This window comes from Oncorhynchus masou, chromosome 33, assembly GCF_036934945.1.
Source record: "Oncorhynchus masou masou isolate Uvic2021 chromosome 33, UVic_Omas_1.1, whole genome shotgun sequence".
In the NCBI taxonomy this organism is placed as follows: Eukaryota; Metazoa; Chordata; class Actinopteri; order Salmoniformes; family Salmonidae; genus Oncorhynchus; species Oncorhynchus masou.
Window position 1 is genome coordinate 29,080,023 of NC_088244.1, and position 25,035 is coordinate 29,105,057.

At 42.9% G+C, this 25,035-nt stretch overlaps 1 protein-coding gene across 1 annotated transcript in view; it reads left to right on the forward strand.

Annotated features, from left to right (window-relative positions):
* Positions 1-23,275, forward strand: part of LOC135528198 (disks large-associated protein 4-like) — a 31,543-nt gene extending 8,268 nt beyond the window's left edge. The window contains exons 5-10 of the mRNA XM_064957116.1: positions 9,173-9,571; positions 9,702-9,793; positions 16,745-17,184; positions 19,538-19,629; positions 20,088-20,228; positions 20,343-23,275. Coding sequence (XP_064813188.1) covers positions 9,173-9,571; positions 9,702-9,793; positions 16,745-17,184; positions 19,538-19,629; positions 20,088-20,228; positions 20,343-20,567 — 1,389 coding nt within the window. The 3' untranslated portion in view covers positions 20,568-23,275. The remainder of the gene's footprint in view (positions 1-9,172; positions 9,572-9,701; positions 9,794-16,744; positions 17,185-19,537; positions 19,630-20,087; positions 20,229-20,342) is intronic.
* Positions 23,276-25,035: the final 1,760 nt, after the last annotated feature.

Sequence of the window (25,035 nt, forward strand, 5' to 3'; positions counted from 1 at the left end):
AGTTTGTGGCGAATATTGTCTAGCTAGCTAGCAGCAATGCATTTGTATTGTTCTTTAGCTCGTTTAGCTAGCCAATGTTAGCGATGCCTGCGAAAGCAACCGTATTGTTAACCAGCTAGCTGCCATCGTGATAGCTAACGTTAGCTAGTTACCCGCTCTATCAACGCTGACAACCACTGGTTGAATTAGCAAATTAGCAAACCAGTTAACTAGATTCCTATTTTGGTGAGACTGGTAAAATTCAATGACTAGTTTCATCTCATACATTTTCCCACCATGACATCGACCATATGATCTAGCTAACGTTAGATCCCGTTGCTAGATCATCCAGCCAAGTTAGCTAAAAAGCTTGTTTGACATTCTTGTGTTTTCGTTTATTCTGCTTAGTCTTAGTTGCACATTAAAAGGTGTGCGTGTGGTAAGTTAAGTGGTAAGGCTACCTCCTTGCCAAATGCTTTAATAATGCATTCATTTGTTGGGTTTTACTGCTATGATCAAAGAGCAAATGGCTCGCTGACGATTTGTGAACTAAACAGAAATTAAGCAAGTATGGATTGCTGACTATACTTTACTATTTCAAAACATACTGTTATGAATTTATCATTCCGGTCAACTGATGTTCGTGGGAGTTTATCTTGCTTAGAAGTCAGTTGAAGGCCAATAACTATTTCAGTAGCAATCCCCTGTCGCTTGCCTTCTTATTGCCTTATAGCCAAAGGCCTTTAATAGTCTGATTAGAGAGTACTGCATATACAATCAATAATTGAGCAGCTTCTGGAACCGTGCTCACTGAAGTGCTTTGTAGTTAGACAGCTGGGCCTTTTCAGAGGTGATTTGATCAGTGCTCTGTGTACCGGGGACCAGCGTAGAATCCTTGACTCAAAGTTTTAGCCTGAAAGTTGTTGTAGGGCTGGGATCAGATGGCCATTCATTCATAGGCTTCAGATAACACGAATACAGACAGAGTTGCATGCTCTGGCTATACACCCACACGGACTACAGACATACTCATTGGTGAGTCAGTGGGTGGTGTGAGGACTTTTGTTGCCTGAAATATGGTACATTTCAGATCACCCCAATTGGTAGAGTAGTAAAATTACTCATTGGTGGGTTGTGCTAGAGAAATGACTCAAAGTAGCACAATGATGCAATCCCGGCCAGGGAGTCTGCAAGCCTCTCCTATCAGGTTTGTCTGAATCCCTGTCCAATTGAAGTGACCACTCTGTCAGAATTGGGTCACAAGCAGGATTTCCTGCATCCATGGTGTCATAATTCAATCTCAAAGGCTCAGTCTGAGGAAGTGGGACGGTGTACTGCTTGTGTAGCTGGTCACTACACACACTGCTCTAAAAAGAGGGTCGCCCAATCCTACGTCCCTGTCCAGCTTGTCTGCCGTTTTCTCTCATCAGCCCTTTCCGTCCCCTCTGGGTTTGGGCAACCAGCCTAGTTCTCCAGCAGACAGCCAGTCTGCATGTCCCCCTGCCACTATAATGCCGTTAATCTGGGGCTAATCCAACCTCCGGCTGTGCCTTGTGCAGATTGGGAACACCCACAGGAGCACCAATTAAAGGTTTCCCAGGCAGCACTAGTCCACTGGGGGCATGGATGTTTAGTGTTGCCGACAGGAAGGAATGCAGGAATCAGCTCTGGAGTCACCAGACCACCAAGGTCCCATTCAATGGGTTGCAATGGCAGACATGTTGTAGAATGTTCAGAGAGAACATACATGCTGCTTTTTCTATCTGCAGCGTTTAGAACTGTGTTCCCTCAAGGTTGGGAAAACAACTAAATCAGCTCTGTCTCATCTCTCCCAGCTGAGGCTAGTTTGAGTAATTAACACACATCTCAATTGGCAGGATGAGGAGTGCACAAAAATAAGCCCAACAGTAATTAAACCGTCAAAATCCCACAGCATTCTCCAGACACTTGACACCCTAAGAGAGCAGAGGAGTAGGGCTGTCCCCGACAATAATTATTGGTTGACTAGGAGTCAGTCGTCCTTAGTTCTTTCGACTGATCTATTGGTATAAATGTTCAATGTGTATTTTTCCATATAGACATGCTATGCATCCCACCTCGCCAACAGCCAGTGAAAGTGCAGGGCGCCAAATTTAAAACAACAGAAATCTCATTAAAATTCCTCAACCATAGAAGTATTTTACACCATTTTAAAGATACACTTCTCGTTAATCCAACCACAGCGTCCGATTTCAAAAAGGCTTTTTGGCGAAAGCAGAACATATGTTAGGTCAGCAACTAGGCACACAAAGCATTCAGCCATTTTCCAACCAAAGAGAGGTGTCACAAAAAGCAGAAATATAGATAAATTAATCACTAACCTTTGACGATCTTCATTAGATGACACTCCCAGGACTCAATGTTACACAATACATGTATGTTTTGTTCGATCAAGTTCATATTTATATCCAAAAACCTCAGTTTACATTGGCGCCATGTTCAGAAATGCCTCCAAAACATTCAGAGAAATTGCAGAGAGCCACATCAAATAACAGAAATAACGCATCATAAACTTTGATGTAAGATACATGTTTTTACATAGAATTAAAGATAAACTTGTTCTTAATGCAACCACTGTGTCAGATAGCGTATTCATTACAGAGGAAAAAGAAGGCACGGCGTGACCGCGCAGTAAACAACTTGTTGAAACAGCTCTTATTCGATCCCCTTGTTGTAATGTTTTATTAAGCCTTTATTACAGCAAAGACTAACAACAGTCACATTCATTGGTGAATGCAAATTCCAAAATGGAATGGTTTTATTGTTTTCGCTAATTATTCAAGATACGCTTTATTTTAAAACTAAAATGCTTGATTGCGTTCCAAATCATGAATGACTCCTAATACTGTGTGGTGACATGAACAAATGATTGATTGACACAGTAGCCTTTATAAGTATTGAAATATAGTTATGGTTAGTTATGGTATTAAGAGTAAACAGCATGTGCTCTTAGGCCTACAGCTCAATGGTGGTTATACAAGGCTGCTATACGAAGCTACTGATAAAGACATTACTTATTATTATGATGATAATGAGATCAAGAAAAAAGAGGGGTATGATTTTTCGGACAATTTGGAACAGTGTAAACAACAGTAAATTAATAATATATAATACGAGAGACTTAAGTTGGTTTCCTCTCACTTTTCTTAGACAAGGCAAGGGCTGTTTTTTCATCTCATTCTGCTGCTGCCTCCGCCGCATTGTTCTCAACACCATTATGCTGATTAACTTTGCTATTATGCACATAGCAACATGGTCTAGGGAAAGGCGCCAATTCAACACCGCACTGATGTGTTTCAGAACTGCGGATAGCGACCACTATCCAATGAGGAAGAAAGTAAATTTTTATTAATGTTGCACCATTGTTCTTACATTATAGAATTTCAGTAGCACGTCTCAGAGTGATGGACTGTGCCATCCCCACGGCCTCCACAATGGATTAGTCCACTCAGACAGGCGTGAATCAGACAGTTGTCTTATGGTGTCTTGCTACTGCTCGACTAAAGAAATCTTGGTCGACCAAAAGCCTATCGACCAAACAATCGATCGGTCGACTAAATGGGGTCAGCCCTACAGAGAACAGAACGGATTTTAAATCTACGATGAGTACAGAGGGCGAAATGACTGGGTCATGTCAGTGTCATTTATCTGGTTTTATTTTAACTGTCTGCCGGTCCGTTACTGGATATCAGATACGTCTCTCACATGTGCTGGTAGAGAGAGTATTTCCTGGAGCCTTAACTGCAGTGCTTTTAACAAGCAATCCAACTTCGGTTAACTAAAATCACCAACTTGTGATGATCACCAACATGTTGACAGTGCTGTTATGGATGTTAAGTGTTTTCCGAGCTGGAGTAACCCCATGAGACCCACAGAGAAACAGCCTTTTGCCTACTCTCCTAACACCTTTCCCTTTGATCAGTGCATGATAGACCGCTCCCCATCAGATCAAATTCCAGTTCTGTAATCAACTCATGCCTTGTGTATGAACATACAGTAGCTTGGGCAAGACAGGTTTAGCCTTGAATGTGTGATTCGCCGACGCATTCGCTACTCATGTTATCAGATATCCAAGTGCTCCGTGTTTTTGGAGGTGAACAGGGTACATGTTTTTCCCTACTAGTATCAGATACTTAGGGCTGGCATTATCTGTGGAACCAGTGGTTGAGTAGTAGCTTAGCTGGTTGGCACTGCCCCCACAAGAGCAGAGGTTCAAGGCAGCTTAGTTTATCTACCCCATAATCACCTCTGGGCGGACAGCCCATGATCATGGAGTAGAAAAGGGCAGGGCAAGTGTTGTACAAATCACAGCAGGACTGGACAGAGAGCATTTCTGTCATCAGTAATATGTTGTACTACAGCTTTAGTGAGTGCTTATTTCTGTCATTAGTGTTACTGATGTCATAGGAAAAAAGTAATATTCCTTTTGTTTGAGGGTGTAGGCTCTCTGTCAGTCTGGACATTGTACTGTGTATGGTCCACACTAGCCTCATAGATATGGGTATCAAGAGGCTTGTGGTACTTAGAACGTGACAACACGTTACATTAATTCACCCGTTTAGTCTTGTGGGTCTATGCTGGGCATTTGAGGAATGTGTCTCGTTCTCAGGGAGTAAATGTCCCTTTGTCCTCGGCTGGCGCTGGGCCCAGAGCCGAGGCTGTTGCTGCTATTACAGCAATGTGTGAGACAGCGTTTCTCTCTGTGGCCACTGGATTCCACAGCCCTGTTTGTGTGCATTGGTGACATTTTAATGAGGGATTAAATGGAGCAGGCTGGCGTTTGTTGATGACAGATCTCATGTCTACACTACCATGTTGATTTAAACAAAGGATATTGAAGGAAGTTTGGCCACACCAACATTAGCCTATATAGGACAGGCGTTTCCCTTTGTAACAGTGAATTGACTGTGAAACAGGCCTAGGCAAACCCATGTAATTACTCTGCCCTTGTTTAATTATTTTTTAAACCTTTATTTAACTAGGCAAGTCAGTTCAGAACAAATTCTTATTTATAGTAACTGTCTACCCCGGCCAAACCCTAATCCGGACAACGCTGGGCCAATTGTGCGCCTCCCTATGGCACTCCCAATCACGACTGGTTGTGATACAGCCTGGAATCGAACCTGGGTTTGTAGTGATGCCTCTTGCGCTGAGATGCAGTGCCTTAGACCGCTGTACCACTCAGGAGCCCTTGTAGTAGTCAAGTATGTAGGTTATTCCCTACAGTTACCTGTAATAGTGCTACCAACTTTTTTTTTAAATTCAGCCTGTGACTGTGTATGTGTGGGAGTAGACTTGGAGCCCATAATATGACTTGGTGAATGTGGTAACTGAACTAGAGGTCAACCGATTATGATTTTTCAACACCGATAGCGATTTATTGCAGGACTAAAAAAAAGCTGATAACGATGAATCATCTTTTTTTCTTTTTTCTTTTATACAGTTGAAGTCGGAAGTTTACATACACTTAGGTTGGAGTAATTAACTTGTTTTACAACCACTCCATACATTTCTTGTTAACAAACTGTAGTTTTTGCAAGTTGGTTAGGACATACTTTGCATGACACAAGTCATTTTTCCAAAAATTGTTTACAGATTATTTCACTTAGAATTCACTGTATCACAATTCCAGTGGGTCAGAAGTTTACATACACTAAGTTGACTGTGCCTTTAAACAGCTTGGAAAATTACAGAAAAGGATGTCATGGCTTTAGAAGCTTCTGATAGGCTAATTGACATCATTTGACTCAATTGGAGGTGTACCTGCGGATGTATTTCAAGGCCTACCTTCAAACTCAGTGCCTCTTTGCTTAACATCAAAGGAAATCTGACAAGACCTCAGAAAATAAATTGTAGACTTCCACAAGTCTGGTTTATCCAATTTCCAAACGCCTGAAGGTACCACGTTCATCTGTACAAACAATAGTACGGAAGTATAAACACCTTTGGAACACGCATCTGTCATACCGCTCAGGAAGGAGACGCGTTCTGTCTCCTAGAGATGAACGTACTTTGGTGCGAAAAGTGCAAATCAATCCCAGAACAACAGCAAAGGACCTTGTGAAGATGTTGCATGAAACAGGTACAAAAGTATCTATATCCACAGTAAAACGAGTCCTATATCGACATAACCTGAAAGGCCGCTCAGCAAGGAAGAAGCCACTGCTTCTAAACCGCCATAAAAAGCCAGACTACTGTTTGCAACTGCTCATGGGGACAAAGATTGTACTTTTTGGAGAAATGTCCTCTGGTCTCATGAAACAAATATATAACTGTTTGTCCATAATGACCATCGTTATGTTTCGAGGAAAAAGGAGGAGGCTTGCAAGCCGAAGAACACCATCCCAACCGTGAAGCACGGGGGTAACAGCATCATGTTGTGGAGGTGCTTTGCTGCAGGAGGGACTGGTGCACTTCACAAAATAGATGGCATCATGAGGGAGGAAAATTATGTGGATATATTGAAGCAACATCTCAAGACATCAGTCAGGAAGTTAAAGCTTGGTTGCAAATGGGTCTTCCAAATGGACAATGACCCCAAGCATACTTCCAAAGTTGTGGCAAAATGGCTTAAGGACAACAAAGTCAAGGTATTGAAGTGGCCATCACAAAGTCCTGACATCAACCCTATAGAAAATTTGTGGGCAGAACTGAAAAGGCGTGTGTGAGCAAGGAGACCTACAAACCTGATTCAGTTACACCAGCTCTGTCAGGAGGAATGGGCCAAAATTCACCCAACTTATCGTGGGAAGCTTGTGGAAGGCTAACCGACGCGTTTGACCCAAGTTAAACAATTTAAAGGCAATGCTACCAAATACTAATTGAGTGTATGTAAACTTCTAACCCACTGGGAATGTGATGAAAGAGAAAATCTGAATTAAACAATTCTCTCTACTATTATTCTGACATTTCACATTCTTAAAATAAAGTGGTGATCCTAACTGACCTAAAACAGGGAGTTTTTACTCTGATTAAATGTCAGGAATTATGAAACTAAGTTTAAGTGTATTTGGCCAAGGTGTATGTAAACTTCTGACTTCAAATGTATATTTGTAATAATGACAACACAATACTGAATGAACAATGAACACTTATTTTAACTTAATATAATACATGAATCTATTTAGTCTCAAATAAATAATGAAATATGCTCAATTTGGTTTAAATAATGCGAAACAGTGTTGGAGAAAAAAGTTCAAGCGCAATATGTGCCATGTTAAAAAGCTAAAGTTTAATTTCCTTGCTCAGAACATATGAAAGCTGGTGGTTCAATATTCCCAGTTAAGATGTTTTAGTTTGTAGTTATTTTAGGAATTATGACGCGTCAGAGTTTTCTAATCACATGCATATATTAGCAACTGGGACTGAGTAGCAGGCAGTTTACTCTGTGCACCTTATTCATCCAACTACTCAATACTGCCCCCAGCCATAAGAAGTTAATATTGCCTGCTAACATGAATTTCTTAACTAAATATGCAGGTTTAAAAAAATATATACTTCTGTGTATTGATTTTAAGAAAGGCATTGATGTTTATGGTTAGGTAAATTTGTGCAAAGATTTTGCTTTTTTTTCAGCAATGTGCTTTTGTTAAGTCATCACCCGTTTGGCAAAGTTGACGTAGGCTGTGATTCGACGATAAATTAACAGCCACCGCATTGATTATATGCAATGCAGGACAAGCTAGTTAACCTAGTAATATCATAAACCATGTGTAGTAAACTAGTGATTATGTGAAGATTGATTGTGTTTTTATAAGATAAGTTTAATGCTAGCTAGCAACTTACCTTGGCTCCTTGCTGCACTCGCGTAACAGGTGGTCTGCCTGCCACGCAGTTTCCTCGTGGATTGCAATGTAATCAGCCATAATCGCTGTCCAAAAATAGAGTATGAAAACTTGAAATCGGCCCTATTTAATCGGCCTTAACAATTAATCAGATCCCACTCAAACAGGTGTTTAAATAGCTAGCCACCTGTTGGTGAACATTTTATTATGATTTTTTAACAGCATGGTCATTACACAGGTGCACCTTTTTGCTGGGGACAGCAAAAGGCCATTCTAAAATGTGCAGGTTTGTCACGCAACACAATGCCAGAGATGTCTCAGGTCTTTGAGGGAGTGTGCAATTGGCATGCTGACTGTAGGAATACCAACCAGCACTGTTTCCAGATAATCAAATGTTCAATTCAGTACCAAAAGCCACCTCCAATGTCATTTTAGAGAATTTGGCCATTTGTCCAACTGGCCTCACAACAGCAGACCACGTGTAACCATGTCATCCCAGGACCTCCACATCCGGCTTCTTCACCTGTGGGATCGTCAGTAGGGGGAGGGCGGGGGTGCTGAGAAGTATTTGTCTGTAATAAAGGCCTTTTGTGGGGAAAAACTCATTTAGATTGGCTGGGCCTGGCTCCCCAATGGGTGGGCTTTGCTCCCAAGTGGATGGGCCTATGCCCTCAAAGGCCCATCTATGGCTGCGCTCCTGCACAGTAATGTGAAATCCATATATTTAGAGCCAACTGAATTTATTTCCATTGACTGATTTTTCAGTAAAATCTTAGAAATTGTTACATGTTGCGTTCTACTTTTTGTTCAGTGTAGTAAAATACAGTATACTGCCCAGCCCTAAATGCGCATTGTTCATATGTATTTCTTTTCAAAAACATTTTGATTAAAAAATATGGTTTACATGTAAGCTAACCCCGACTGTTTTTCTCCATTGTTGCGTATGTGTTGTTTTTGTTGCTAAACAACCACCCCGTCTATAGTCCCTTGAGAATTAACATTATTTGGTAACTAGGCTGGTAAGGGATTCCCATAGGTATAGACTGTCGTCAATGGAACTGAAGCCGCAGGATGACAGAAAACATGGAGGTGTGTGTGTTAGGCATAGGAAAATATGTTTAGGAAAATTTGGAATGTTTTTTTTAAATGTTTTTTTTACTTTTGAGCGTGCTTCTCTTTTTGCAGTGGTTTGATTTCAGTGATAATCCTCTACTCAGGACGCCTTTCTTTTACAACTCCATTTAGCTGGTGTGGTGGCTCAGTTGGCGCTACTGGAACTTGCTGCTTTGGCCTGGTTCAGGTTTCACAGAATGGTCCTTCTGTCCCTTCTCTTCCCAGCACTGCCGAGGTGTGTAAACAGCTCCTGTAAGAAGGATCCCCCGCCGGTCCCTCCACGCACTACCTCCAAGCCCTACATCTCTGTGACCGTGCAGAGCAGCACTGAGTCGGCCCAGGACACATACCTGGACCAACAGGACCACCGTGGCGAGGCCAACAGCCAATCAGGACGCAGCAGCAACTCTTCCGACAGCCTCTGCAGCCTGCGTACAGGCAGCCTGGCCAAGGGCCCAAAGCCCCCAGCCCCCGTCGCTGCCCCTGTCCCTGCCCCGAGGGACTCCCACCCACCACCCACCACCACCCAGTCTTTGCCCCAGGTCCAGCCCCAGAATGACACCCTAAACCCAGGCCCCAGCCTCACCCCAGACCAGTCCCTGACCCTACCAGAGCCTGTTCCCACCAAAAGGAAGCTCTCGTCTATCGGCATCCAGGTGAGCCCAGGAATCAATTTTCTAAATTGGCAAGACCGGGGTGTTCGGTTTGAATGTCTGACTTACTATAATGTGCTGCTACACAGAGGATGTGTAGAATGACTCATTCATTGTAGTGGTTGACTTGTAGGTGGATTGCGTTCAGCCAATCCAGAGAGAGGATCAACCGCCTCCCTCGACCAAGTTCCAGTCTATTGGAGTGCAGGTGGAGAACGGCAGGCCGTAAGTCAAAACCTTATCAACACCAGATTGTTGCTGTTTAGCTATTATCTCAATCTGCTGTTCAGAGCCACTTGTGTAATAGTCATCTTAATTTTCTCACGTGCTCTCTCTCGCACGTCTTGCCGTTTCTGCGTTTACTGGAAAGGCAAAGAGACCTCTCTCCTCTCATTTTTATTTAGTTTATTTAACTAGGCAAGTTAGTTAAGAACAAATTCATATTTACAATGACAACCCACTGTTCCCCGGTAGGCAAACTGCCTTGTTCAGGGGCAGAACAACAGATTTTTACCTTGTCAGCTCGGGATTCGATCCAGCAACCTTTCGGTTACTGGCCCAACGCTCTAACCACCTGCTGCCCCTCATGTCCTACACAGTGCCTTGCGAAAGTATTCGGCCCTCTTGAACTTTGCGACCTTTTTCCACATTTCAGGCTTCAAACATAAAGATATAAAACTGTATTTTTTTTGTGAAGAATCAACAAGTGGGACACAATCATGAAGTGAAACGACATTTATTGGATATTTCAAACCTTTTTAACAAATCAAAAACTGAAAAATTGGGCGTACAAAATTATTCAGCCCCTTTACTTTCAGTGCAGCAAACTCTCTCCAGAAGTTCAGTGGGGATCTCTGAATGATCCAATGTTGACCTAAATGACTAATGATGATAAATACAATCCACCTGTATGTAATCAAGTCTCCGTATAAATGCACCTGCACTGTGATAGTCTCAGAGGTCCGTTAAAAGCGCAGAGAGCATCATGAAGAACAAGGAAAACACCAGGCAGGTCCGAGATACTGTTGTGAAGAAGTTTAAAGCCGGATTTGGATACAAAAAGATTTCCCAAGCTTTAAACATCCCAAGGAGCACTGTGCAAGCGATAATATTGAAATGGAAGGAGTATCAGACCACTGCAAATCTACCAAGACCTGGCCGTCCCTCTAAACTTTCAGCTCATACAAGGAGAAGACTGATCAGAGATGCAGCCAAGAGGCCCATGATCACTCTGGATGAACTGCAGAGATCTACAGCTGAGGTGGGAGACTCTGTCCATGGGACAACAATCAGTCGTATATTGCACCAATCTGGCCTTTATGGAAGAGTGGCAAGAAGAAAGCCATTTCTTAAAGATATCCATAAAAAGTGTTGTTTAAAGTTTGCCACAAGCCACCTGGGAGACACACCAAACATGTGGAAGAAGGTGCTCTGGTCAGATGAAACCAAAATTGAACTTTTTGACAACAATGCAAGACGTTGTATGTGGCGTAAAAGCAACATTGCTCATCACCCTGAACATACCATACCCACTGTCAAACATGGTGGTAGCAGCATCATGGTTTGGCCTTGCTTTTCTTCAGCAGCGACAGGGAAGATGGTTAAAATTGATGGGAAGATGGATGGAGCCAAATACAGGACCATTCTGGAAGAGAACCTGATGGAGTCTGCAAAAGACCTGAGACTGGGATGGAGATTTGTCTTCCAACAAGACAATGATCCAAAACATAAAGCAAAATCTACAATGGAATGGTTCAAAAATAAACATATCCAGGTGTTAGAATGGCCAAGTCAAAGTCCAGACCTGAATCCAATCGAGAATCTGTGGAAAGAACTGAAAACTGCTGTTCACAAATGCTCTCCATCCAACCTCACTGAGCTCGAGCTGTTTTGCAAGGAGGAATGGGAAAAAAATTCAGTCTCTCGATGTGCAAAACTGATAGAGACATACCCCAAGCGACTTACAGTAGTAATCGCAGCAAAAGGTGGCGCTACAAAGTATTAACTCAAGGGTGCTGAATAATTTTGCACGCCTAATTTTTCAGTTTTTGATTTGTTAAAAAAGTTTGAAATATCCAATATCGTTCCACTTCATGATTGTGTCCCACTTGTTGTTGATTCTTCACAAAAAAATACAGTTTTATATCTTTATGTTTTGAAGCCTGAAATGTGGCAAAAGGTCGCAAAGTTCAAGGGGGCGGAATACTTTCGCAAGGCACTGTACCTGTCATTCAAACTCCCCTTCATAATGATGGCTTACTGTGTATGCCTGTCATTGGGAGAGGAAGTCTGACCAAGGTATTGTCCTTGGTCTATTTATTTGGGATACAGAGTAGAGGTCGACCAATAATGATTTTTTTTCAACGCCGATACCGATTATTGGAGGACCATAAAAGCCAATACCGATTGATCGGACGCATTTTTAAATGATTTATTTATTTATTTGTAATATTGACAATTACAACAATACTGAATGAACACTTATTATAACTTCATATAATACATCAATAAAATCAATTTAGCCTCAAATAAATAATGAAACATGTTCAATTTGGTTTAAATAATGCAAAAACAAAGTGTTGGAGAAGAAAGTAAGTGCAATATGTTCCATGTAAAAAAAAGCCTTAGTTTCATGCATGTCAACATCAGAAGCCTCCTCCCTAAGTTTGTTTTACTCACTGCTTTAGCACACTCTGCTAACCCTGATGTCCTTGCCGTATCTGAATCCTGGCTTAGGAAGGCCCAAAAAAATTCTGAGATTTCCATACCCAACTATAACATTTTCCGTCAAGAGAGAACTGCCAAAGGGGGAGGAGTTTCAGTCTACTGCAGAGAGAGCCTGCAAAGTAATGTCATACTTTCCAGGTCCATACTCAAACAGTTCGAACTACTAATTTTAAAAATTACTCTCTCCAGAAATAAGTTTCTCACTGTTGCCGCCTGCTACCGACCCCCCTCAGCTCCCAGCTGTGCCCTGGACACCATTTGTGAATTGATCGCCCCCCATCTAGCTTCAGAGTTTGTTCTGTTAGGTGACCTAAACTGGGATATGCTTAACACCCCGGCAGTCCTACAATCGAAGCTAGATGCCCTCAATCTCACACAAATCATCAAGGAACCCACAAGGTACAACCCTAAATCTGTCAACAAGGGCAACCTCATAGACGTCATCCTGACCAACTGGCCCCCCAAATACACCTCCGCTGTCTTCAACCAGGATCTCAGCGATCACTGCCTCATTGCCTGTATCCGCTACGGATCCGCAGTCAAATGACCACCCCTCATCACTGTCAAACGCTCCCTAAAACACAAGCAAGCCTTTCTAATCGACCTGGCCCTGGTATCCTGGAAGGATATTGACCTCATCCCGTCAGTTGAGGATGCCTGGTCATTCTTTAAAAGTAACTTCCTCACCATTTTAGATAGGCATGCTCCGTTCAGAAAATGCAGAACTAAAAACATATATATAGCCCTTGGTTCACTCCAGACCTGACTGCCCTCGAACAGCACAAAAACATTGTGTGGCGGACTGCAATAGCATCGAATAGTCCCCGCGATATGCAACTGTTCAGGGAAGTCAGGAACCAATACACACAGTCAGTCAGGAAAACCAAGGCCAGCTTCTTCAGGCAGAAATTCGCATCATGTAGCTCTAACTCCAAAAAGTTCTGGGACACTGTAAAGTCCATGGAGAACAAGTGCACCTCCTCCCAGCTGCCCACTGCACTGAGGCTAGGTAACACGGTGACTACCGATTTTAAATCCATTATCGAAAACTTCAACAAGCATTTTTCAACGGCTGGCCATGCCTGGCTGCTCCAACCTCGGCCAACAGCCCCCCCCCCGCAGCTACTCGCCCAAGCCTCTCCAGGTTCTCCTTTACCCAAATACAGATAGCAGATGCTCTGAAAGAGCTGCAAACCTGGACCCGTACAAATCAGCCGGGCTTGACAATCTGGACCCTCTATTTCTGAAACTATCCGCCGCCATTGTCGCAACCCCTATTACCAGCCTGTTCAACCTCTCTTTCATATTGTCTGAGATCCCCAAGGACTGGAAAACTGCCAAAGTCATCCCCCTCTTCAAAGGGAGAGACACCCGGGATCCAAACTGTTACGGACCTATATCCATCCATCCTGCCCTGCTTATCTAAGGTCTTCGAAAGCCAAGTCAACAAACAGGTCACTGATCCCACCGTACCTTCTCCGCTGTGCAATCTGGTTTCCGAGCCAGTCACGGGTGCACCTCAGCCACGCTCAAGGTACTAAACGATATCATAACCGCCATCGATAAGACAGTACTGTGCAGCCGTCTTCATCGACCTGGCCAAGGCTTTCGACTCTGTCAATCACCATATTCTTATCGGCAGACTCAGTAGCCTTGGTTTCTCTGATGACTGCCTTGCCTGGTTCACCAACTACTTCCCAGACAGAGCTCAGTGTGTCAAATTGGAGGGCATGTTGTCCGGTCCTCTGGCAGTCTCTATAGGGGTGCCACAGGGTTCAATTCTCGGGCCGACTCTTTTCTCTGTATATATCAATGATGTTGCTCTTGCTGCGGGCGATTCCCTGATCCACCTCTACGCAGACGACACCATTCTGTATACTTCCGGCCCTTCCTTGGACACTGTGCTAGCTAACCTCCAAACAAGCTTCAATGCCATACAACACTCCTTCCGTGGCCTCCAACTGCTCTTAAACGCTAGTAAAACCAAATGCATGCTTTTCAACCTTTCGCTGACTGCACCCGCACGCCCGACTAGCATCACCACCCTGGATGGTTCCGAACTAGAATATGTGGACATCTATAAGTACCTAGGTGTCTGGCTTGACTGTAAACTCTCCTTCCAGACTCATATCAAACATATCCAATCTAAAATCAAATCTAGAGGCGGCTTTCTGTTCCGCAACAAAGCCTCCTTCACTCACGCCGCCAAACTTACCCTAGTAAAACTGACGATCCTCGACTTCGGCGACGTCATCTACAAAATAGCTTCCAATACTCAGCAAACTGGATGCAGTTTATCACAGTGCCATCCGTTTTGTTACTAAAGCACCTTATACCACCCACCACTGCGACCTGTATGCTCTAGTCGGCTGGCCTTCGCTACATATTCGTCGCCAGACCCACTGGCTCCAGGTCATCTACAAGTCCATGCCAGGTAAAGCTCCACCTTATCTCCGTTCACTGGTCACGATGGCAACACCCACCCGTAGCACGCGCTCCAGCAGGTGTATCTCACTGATCATCCTTAAAGCCAACACCTCATTTGGCCGCCTTTCGTTCCAGTTCTCTGCCGCCTGTGACTGGAACGAATTGCAAAAATCGCTGAAGTTGGAGACTTTTATCTCCCTCAACAACTTCAAACATCTGCTATCTGAGCAGCTAACCGATCGCTGCAGCTGTACATTGTCTATCGGTAAATAGCCCACCCAATTTACCTACCTCATCCCCATACTGTTAATATTTATTTACTTTTCTGCCCTTTTGCACACCAGTATCTCTATCTGTACATGACCATCTGATCATTTATCACTCCAGTGTTAATCAAAATTGTAATTATTCACCTACCTCTTCATGTCTTTTGCACACAATGTATATATAGACTTTTTTTTTTCTTTCTACTGTGTTATTGTCTTATTAATTGTTTACTCCATGTGTAACTCTGTGTCTGTTCACACTGCTATGCTTTATCTTGGCCAGGTCGCAGTTGTAAATGAGAACTTGTTCTCAACTAGCCTACCTGGTTAAATAAAGGTGAAGAAAAAAAAGAAAAAATATGTGCCATGTAAGAAAGCTAACGTTTCAGTTCCTTGCTCAGAACATGAGAACATATGAAAGCTGATGGTTCCTTTTTAACATGAGTCTTCAATATTCCCAGGTAAGAAGTTTTAGGTTGTAGTTATTATAGGACTATTTCCCTCTATACCATTTGTATTTCATTAACCTTTGACTATTGGATGTTCTTATAGGCCCTTTAGTATTGCCAGTGTAACAGTATAGCTTCCGTCCCTCTCCTCGCTCCTCCCTGGGCTCGAACCAGGAACACATCGCGTGCTAACTAGCTAGCCATTTCACTTCGGTTACACGAGCCTCATCTCGGGAGTTGATAGGCTTGAAGTCATAAACAGCGCAATGCTTGTGACGCACAACGAAGAGCTGCTGGCAAAATGCACAAAAGTGCTGTTTGAATGAATGTTTACGCGCCTGCTTCTGCCTACCACCGCTCAGTGAGATACTTGTATGCTCAGTCAGATTATATGCAATGCAGGACACGCCAGATAATATCTAGTAATATCATCAACCATGTGTAGTTAACTAGTGATTATGACGGAGGGTTTTTTATAAGATAAGTTTAATGCTAGCTAGCAATTTACCTTGGCTTACTGTATTCGCGTAACTCCTTGTGGAATGCAATGAGAGAGGCAGGTTGTTATTGCGTTGGACTAGTTAACTGTAAGGTTGCAAGATTGGATCCCCCGAGCTGACAAGGTGAAAATCTGTTGTTCTGCCCCTGAACAAGGCAGTTAACCCATTGTTCCTAGGCCATCATTGAAAATAAGAATGTGGTCTTAACTGACTTGCCTAGTTAAACAAAGATTAAATAAAGGTGTAAAAAAAACTGCAAATCGGCGCCCAAAAATACAGATTTCCAATTGTTATGAAAACTTGAAATCGGCCCTAATTAATCGGCCATTCCGATTAATCGGTCGACCTCTAATACAGAGGAACAGCCTGTTAAATTGTCTGTGTGTGACTGAGACCTAGATTCAATGACATCCAACATTAACAGGCGATAGCTGGCACCCGCATGGCTGATGTTTTGGCGTTGTCGGAGGTGTAACTGCATTGGAGCTGTCAAATTGACGAGCAGCTGCTCTTGTGATCATTGTCACGGAGCCACGCCCAGTAAGAAGTTCAGAAGCAGAAAGTGTAGGCTACATAGAAATATAGTTCCACCTCCTCAGACACCGGCAAAACAACCACTATGCCAATGTCTGCTAGTGCGGATCTAGTAGAATCAAGCCCTCAGTGTTCCTGTATTCTCTGGAACACCGTGCGGTCAGAGATGCCACAGTGATGTGTCGGTCGTCAGTCCCCAAGGTGGACCTTTTCTACATCCACAGTAAATGATCTCCGACCTGCACCAATACTAATCCGTGTGTGTCCGTCCAGACTCAGCCGGGCCAGCAGCATGGCCTCCAGACAGGAGACAGAGAACGAGCCTCAAGACTCTAAACAAGATGTCCCTACCTCAGAAAACAACAGTACAGTCCACTGCAACAGCCAGCCACTAGACCCCGACCCCACTGCTACCAACGGTAAGGAGTGCGCGGTGGTGCGGCAGCCCCCTAAACATCCCCCTTTCCCGGCTAGAGCATCCGCCTCCCTCCCAGAGAGCCTGGACCCGACCTTGGATCCCTCCTTCCTGCCCCTTCCGGACCCCAGCTTGGTGGGTGGAAACGGCAGTGCCCAGGGAGATGCAGCTGCACCCAGCACCTGCCTCCGGGACGGCAACTGGTTTCTCAAACTTCTACAGGCTGAGACGGCACGCATGGAAGGCTGGTGTCAACAGATGGAGCAGGAGACCAAAGACAAGGACATCTCAGAGGAGGGTACGAGACACACAGTACACCATACTCTTAACTAGCTAAATGTATAAGACACATACTATACTCACTCTGATAGGAATACAGGGGCTTTCAGAGAGTAAGAGACAGTCAGTCATACACACTGTATACAGTTGAACAAATCAGTTCAATAGTAGTATTTGACTAAATAAAATTAGAGAATCTATCAGTTCTCTAACATGGATTTGGCATTGAAAATATGTCCTCCTCGTCTCTGAAACCCTAAGACAACAGACAGTCCTTATCAGCTCCTGTCTGCTGTTAGCGATTGGAGATGCCAGGGCAGGGCATGCTAATGGTTAGCAGCTAACGCTGCTCATTATCTAGTGGATCGGAGCTTCCCTTCAGTCTTCTAGAGCTACTGTAGACATGAATTGAATCTCTTTGATCTTCCTATGATCTGTCTCAGGCAGGCAGATAGTATTCCTCCACCTGTATTGCGGGTATTTAATGATTGTGTAATGAACATGATTGACTCCCACATCAGATTGTTCATCAGCTATTTTCTCACTGGACCTGTACTGTATAGTCGTGGCCTAAAGTTTTGAGAATGACGCATATTAATTTTCACAAAGTTTGCTGCCTCGGTGTCTTAAGATATTTTTGTCAGATGTTACTATGGAATACTGAAGTATAATTACAAGCATTTCATAAGTGTCAAAGGCTTTTATTGACAATTACGTGAAGTTGAGTCAATATTTGCAGTGTTGACCCTTCTTTTTCAAGATCTCTGCAATCCGCCCTGGCATGCTGTCAATTAACTTCTGGGCCACATCCTGACTTATGGCAGCCCATTCTTGCATAATCAATGCTTGGAGTTTGTCAGAATGTGTGGGTTTTTGTTTGTCCACACCTCTTGAGGATTGACCACAAGTTCTCAATGTTTGGGGAGTTTCCTGACCATGTACCAAAAATATTTATGTTTTGTTTCCCGAGCCACTTAGTTATCACTTTTGCCTCATGGCAAGGTGCTCCATCATGCTGGAAAAGGCATTGTTCGTCACCAAACTGTTCCTGGATGGTTGGGAGAAGTTGCTCTCGGAGGATGTGTTGGTACCATTCTTTATTCATGGCTGTGTTCTTAGGCAACATTGTGAGTGAGCCCACTCCCTTGGCTGAGAAGCAACCCCACACATGAATTGTCTCAGGACGCTTTACTGTTGGCATGACACAGGACTGATGGTAGCGCTCACCTTGTCTTCTCCGGACAAGCTTTTTTCCGGATGCCCCAAACAATCGGAAAGGGGATTCATCAGAGAAAATGACTTTACCCCAGTCCTCAGCAGTCCATCCCTGTACCTTTTGCAGAATATCATTCTGTCCCTGATGTTTTTCCTGGAGAGAAGTGGCTTCTTTACTGCCCTTCTTGACACCAGGCCATCCTCCAAAAGTCTTCTCACTGTGCGTGCAGCTGCACTCACACCTGCCTGCTGCCGTTCCTGAGCAAGCTCTGTACTGGTGGTGCCCCGACCCCGCAGCTGAATCAATTTTAGGAGATGGTCTTTGCGCTTGTTGGACTTTATTGGGCGTCCTAAAGCATTCTTCACAACAATTGAACCGCTCTCCTTGAAGTTCTTGATGATCCGATAAATTATTGATTTCGGTGCTATCCTACTGGCAGCAATATCTGTGCCTTTTTGTGCAAAGCAATGATGACGGCACGTGTTTCCTTGCAGGTAACCATGATTGACAGAGGAAGAACAATGATTCAAAGCACCACCCTCCTTTTCAAGCTTTCAGTTTGTTATTTGAACTCAATCAGCTTAACAGAGTGATCTCCAGCCTTGTCCTCGTCAACTCACACCTGTGTTAACGAGAGAATCACTGACATGTCAGCTGGTCCTTTTGTGGCAGGGCTGAAATGCAGTGGAAATGTTTTTTGGGGATTCAGTTCATTTGCATGGCAAACAGGGACTTTGCAATTTAATTGCAATTCATCTGATCACTCTTCATAACATTCTGGAGTATATGCAAATTGCCATCATACAAACTGAGGCAGCAGACTTTGTGAAAATAAATATTTGTGTAATTCTCAAATATTGGCCACGTCTGTATAGACTTACTTTATTATGCAAATGTTAAGACTGAAGTTTAACAGTGTATAAGGTCCTTTAAAAAAGGATAATGTCCCCAGCAATGTAAATTCCACACTGAATTGAAAACGGTAGCTGAGGACCAGTATTTATGTCAAATGAAGGTCACATAACCATACCATTTTCCTTATCCTCATAAACTAGATGAATTCACTAAATATTGGTGTCTGTTCACATTTGAATAATGTTTAACTACCTGCATGTTGTTGAGGTTGTGATTGCTTGACTGGCTGTTACCTGTGTAGTGATGGGCACGGTCCGCAGTGCAGTGGGCAGTGCCCAACTCCTCATAGCCCAGAAGTTCCAGCAGTTCAGAGGACTCTGTGACGAGAACCTTGTGAGTGGCACTAACCCTTTCAAAATCCCTGTTAATCTGGTATATTTCAATACGCTGTTTTGAGTCTCGGCATGCAGAGGTTGAGTTTAATAGCCCCCCCTGGAAATGAGGCAACACACCCATCTCTGTAACAAATTACTCATTGGTGCTAAATCTTCCAGAGAGTGAATAATGTTATAATTCATTTTATATGATTTATTTAAGTGTCATACACCTACTGGTGCCGAGCCCACATGTGCTTGCAAGACACTACTAAACACCATACCATTTTCCTTGTACTCAAAATATGTATTTTTTGCAAATGATAAGCACATACACTAATTATGGAAAGTACAGGTACCATCTAGCCACACTACACCAGCTGTACATTTCTCCTGTTATGTAATGTCACTGTGTCTAGACAAGCCAATCAGCCCTTCACATTTTAAACCTGTGCTGTTCTTCTTCCTGTCGGTTAGAATTTGAATGCCAACCCTCAGCCCACAGCTCAGGACCTGGCAGGGTTCTGGGACCTCCTGCAGCTCTCTGTAGAGGACATTAGTGTCAAGTTTGATGAGCTCTGGCAACTCAAGGCCAACAACTGGCAGCTGCCGGAGAAGGTATTGGAATCACACAACATATCACCTCAATAGATCCTGTTTACATTCTAACAGATATTCTTAATGGGTTTGCTTTGCAACATCTCTTCATCCTAATCTCTCTCTCGTCGTCAGGAAGAGAAGAAGCCTGCACCCCCCGTTGTGCCAAAGAAGACATCCAAGCCCAAGCTGAGCCCTGGGAAGGACCGGAGCATAGATTCGGCGGTGGACAAGCAGCGGCAGGAGGCCAGGAAACGCCTGATGGCGGCCAAACGTGCGGCGTCCGTACGACAGAACTCTGCCACGGAAAGCTCAGACAGCATTGAGATCTACGTCCCCGAGGCCCAGACACGCCTCTGAGAACGGACCACCAATGGCACCCTGCTCCCCCCACAACATTAAGGAACAGCCACAAACACACACACACTAGTGAACACACACACACACCTTGCTCCCCATGAAGGAACAGCCTCAAACACAGTAGAGAAACACCCAGAGGTGCAGAGGTTGGTCCCCTAATTGCAGCGCAGCGTCCAATAGGACGAGAGCACAGGACGGCAAAAAATGCAGAACAATGCAAAACTTTTTCCTTCCTTGCTGCCATGGAGACAGAGACCTGAACAGACATTTAGTACTATTGTTATTAATATTATATTAAATATTGTTTTCTCCTAAACTATATCAAGAAGAATCTTGGATAAAAGGACATTCTTATTCCTTGTGAGCTTAAGAATCTTGGTATCTCAGAAGTTTACTCTCTTCTCACCCCCTCACTGCTTCTGAGTCTGCGAGCTGGGCTGGGCTCTCTCGTTTACGAGCTACGGACCACCACACTCAGGATACACACAGGTGTACTCACTCACGGTCCACACACAGTCTTCCTCTTCTCACTTTGTATTAGGCTGCCACTGCATTGGTTGTGGACGGCAAGCTTTACTGTGTATGGAATCAAATCTATATGAGATGATGGGGTTGTCGTGTACAGAGGTAGGACACAGTCAGAAGACCAGAGGAAGACCGTAGCATTAGATCTATCTCACACTCTGGCTATTAGTAGGATGGGTCTTTTTTTAAATGTTCTTTACCAGATTGTTTGTTAGACAAGGTCCAGTGTTCAGTACTAAGTTATTTTTTTTATAGAACAGGTACATGTACTGTCATGATATTTGCACATGATGCAATCATTAACTCTCGCTCATAAACACACACTGTGCTGTCTGTCAGCGTCTGTGCAGACTCATGTTTTGTCTTATATGCCCCTTTTAGGGAAGAAGAGATTACTATGGCCAGTTGATGTGTGCTACAGTAGGAATGTAAAATGCATTGAAAATAACTTGATGACTGCACCTTCCACTCCAACTGTTTACCCCAGATCAAGTCAGCGCCCTTCTGTTTCCCTGTTTATTCTGGCTACTTATTTGGTGCAGGGGACCATGTGTATCTCTATTTATTACATTCCCAGTTTCACACTCAACCTCCTTTACAGGGACTCCCAAGCAGCATTTCTTCAATTTGAATCAGAAAGGGGAATTGACTATAAGCTCCCTGTCTTCCCTGATTACAAAGACTTGATTTATTTTCACCTGCATAGGCCAGAGCTCTGCAAGTGGTTTCGGGAGACAACTAGTATAAGTAAAATTGGACATTTTGAGATGGCAACGTAAAAATGATTCTGATGTCCAGTCAGAAAAAACAACCCCTAGCCTCTAAACGTTCCATTTTTTTTCACATCTGAAGCGATAGGTAATAGCCAAACGATATGTAATGAGTGTACCTAGTCATGCAATCCACGATACTGCTTTCTCCAGTCTAATTCTTAGACGAGGGGTTGTTTTCTGACTGGGCTGAGTTTTCTCAGGGTGAGCACTCAGTCACTTAACACACCAACAGTCAAGCCAACAGCACTTTGGTCATCATACCCCATTAATAACCACCACTTGATTGGTCAAAGCCTTAACTCAAACTGTCTGAAATGAATAATGATACAAAAGAATGAATACATACCATACATTAGAAAGAAATGTATTTGCGTAAGTATTACCCATCTGTGCATTCAAAAGGTCCGAATCAAAGTATTGGTGTCTGGTCAAGTACTATTCCTGTTTGTTGACGTGTTTCAGACTATGCTCCAGCTGAATTATTGTAGTCATATTGGTGTCTGGCAGCTTGACCTATCATTCCTTTATACAGAAAAATGCACATTGAGGAGATTCAGGGACTAGGGTACATTATTTTTAAGCATTTTATTTTGTATGAGACATTTCATGTGACCTGTTTTGAATTTGTTTGACCTGTGCCACAATGGTTATTGGTATTTTTCTGGGTTTGGAGAGTAGATGGTGCTGCACAGGATTGACCATTGTACTGAGATGGTGTGGAATTAAATACCTTTTCAAGAGAAACATTTCAGCATCACTGAAACAGGCTTATTCCCACTATCGCAGGACTATAACAGGCATGTAAATGAGCTTTCAGCTTTGCATTTCTCGTAACATGAAAGTTATTTTTCGCAAATGAATCTTAACGTTCCACTCATTCTCTGAATTCCAAATCAAGCCCCTAGCCAAGGCACTTCTGTAGATCTGAAACTATAGGACAGGTTGTAGGCCGTCATTGTAAATAAGAATTTGTTCTTAGCTGACTTGCCTAGTTAAATAAAGCACTATGGTGTAAGAAATTCCACCCAGTCTAACCGACGCAGATAACCTCTGATCAAAGGTAACGTGACGTTATGCATACACCTATGTGAGGGATTGATTTGGAATTTAGAAATGGATCATCTGCAATTTCAGGATCTCAGTACTACTTGTCCCCTTGAAGAGCTGGCTCTCCCCCCTAAATTGTCAACACCTTTGTCACATGGCTGCTCCCAATGTGCTGATCTGATCCACAGTCAGTTTTGTATTTTTATCTCATAATGTCAACAAAATAGAGAGAATTAGAAGAACTGGGAAAGCAGCTGATGCAGTACCAGGATGTTAATTATTTTGTTTATTTGTAATACATCAACTACAGACATGTACATTTCATTGTCCAAAGAAATCATTAAACATCCCTTTGTTACAGTACATTTCCTTGTCACCATCATTATACTGTTCTATTATACTAATTTCTATATGTAATATTAGCTCAGATGCTAATATTACAGATGATCGCTGTCGTCAACAATAGTATGTTATACCCTAAACGCATGAACCATATCTCTTTGAATGGCCATCCTCATAGCTCAGAGTCATGCAAAGATCCTATTGAGATCATAGTACCAATCACAAGCTGTTTTCTGTCAGGGGATGGAGATGGCTATATTATGTCTCGTGTCATTCAGGGTTGGTGAATGGGTCTTAGTCAATTGCAAAGATCCTTTTAACACATTTCACTATATTGATTGAAGATATAAGTGGAAGGGAAATCAGACTAAGATTTCATTTTATCATCTATCTTTAATCATTACAGTGAAATGTGTTAAAGACAGATCTTTGTAATGCACTGGCACAGCATAGGCTCCAGAATTTCTAGATTAGATTCCTTCAGAATCAGTAGCCTGGAAGGATCGAACCCTTTAGTCCCACACTACTTCAAGAGAGCATGGCCTGATTAGGGATCGTCAGGCAGTTTGTATACTACTTGAGATATAAAGGGCTATAATGGACACAGGAAGGGCCAACCCCCGATGGCATATATCCTGTTGAGAATGGACGATGCAAAACTCTTCAGTCATCTGGCTTGGATTGTTAGAACTGATGATCTTGATTGTATCCTTAACGTCAATAACATTTTCCCTTGAATCTCTTTCAGGGTAATGATGGGACACTAAATCCCCTACTATACCATCTATTCTACATAGATGAAATGTTCTATGGACAGATGCACTTTATAATCTCATTTACCTGACTGTAGCTATACCTCCTTAGACTTGTCACTGGTGATTACACTATCCCCATTAACCAACTCCTCTTTGAGAGATGCTAATAGTGAAACATACATAAATAAATTAGACACAGAGGACCATTTAGATACTACTGGTCATTATTTACAAATCAAGCACATTCTATTCTATTGATAAGGGGTTGTTCATATGGTATACTAGTTAGACACTGTGAGGTTTGTTTATTTTGAAAGAATAAAGAATTGTGATTACTATTAAAATATGTGGATATTTATTTTCAGTGTGTAAATGCAGAGTAGCAAAATGTATCATAGAGCACCCCCTACTGTCATCTAGATGGTAGGCCTATTGACCTCAGACAAACAAACCAATGCTGCGTTCAAGTCATGTCGGAAATTCAGGACCTCCACGATAAAGTGAGATTCTCAATTGCATTCTCCTGGAGTCCTTTCTCCTTGCCACCTTCTCAAAACCCATTGGATGCGAAAGCCAGAGGTTTCTCCCTGCTGACCTTCTCCGATAGGTGTTGAGAAGGAGACAAGGAGAGAGGACGCGAGCAGTGTGCAATTGAGATTCTCCCAAAATGAACGTAAGTTATTTGGTAGAGCTTCCTATTGGTTGATTCTGATACGGATTCACATACTCATGGGAAATAGGAAACTGGGAAGTGGTAAATCCCACATGATTGTGTTCAAGTGCTTTTGAAGTAGGAACAAGTATTCAACCAATAAACCTGAAGAATATGGTCTGAATAGCTACATTATCCATATTGTTAATGTTGTAATTATTAAAAAACTATTTGTTGAAAAGGCAAAAGGTCAGTGGTGAAATGACAACCCGGGTAACAACATTTTCTTTGAGTTTGTCACTTGTAATTCTAACTTGGAGGGTCAATCAAATTAAATTTCCCTCTGTGAACTAGGGGCTTCCGATAACTCAGAT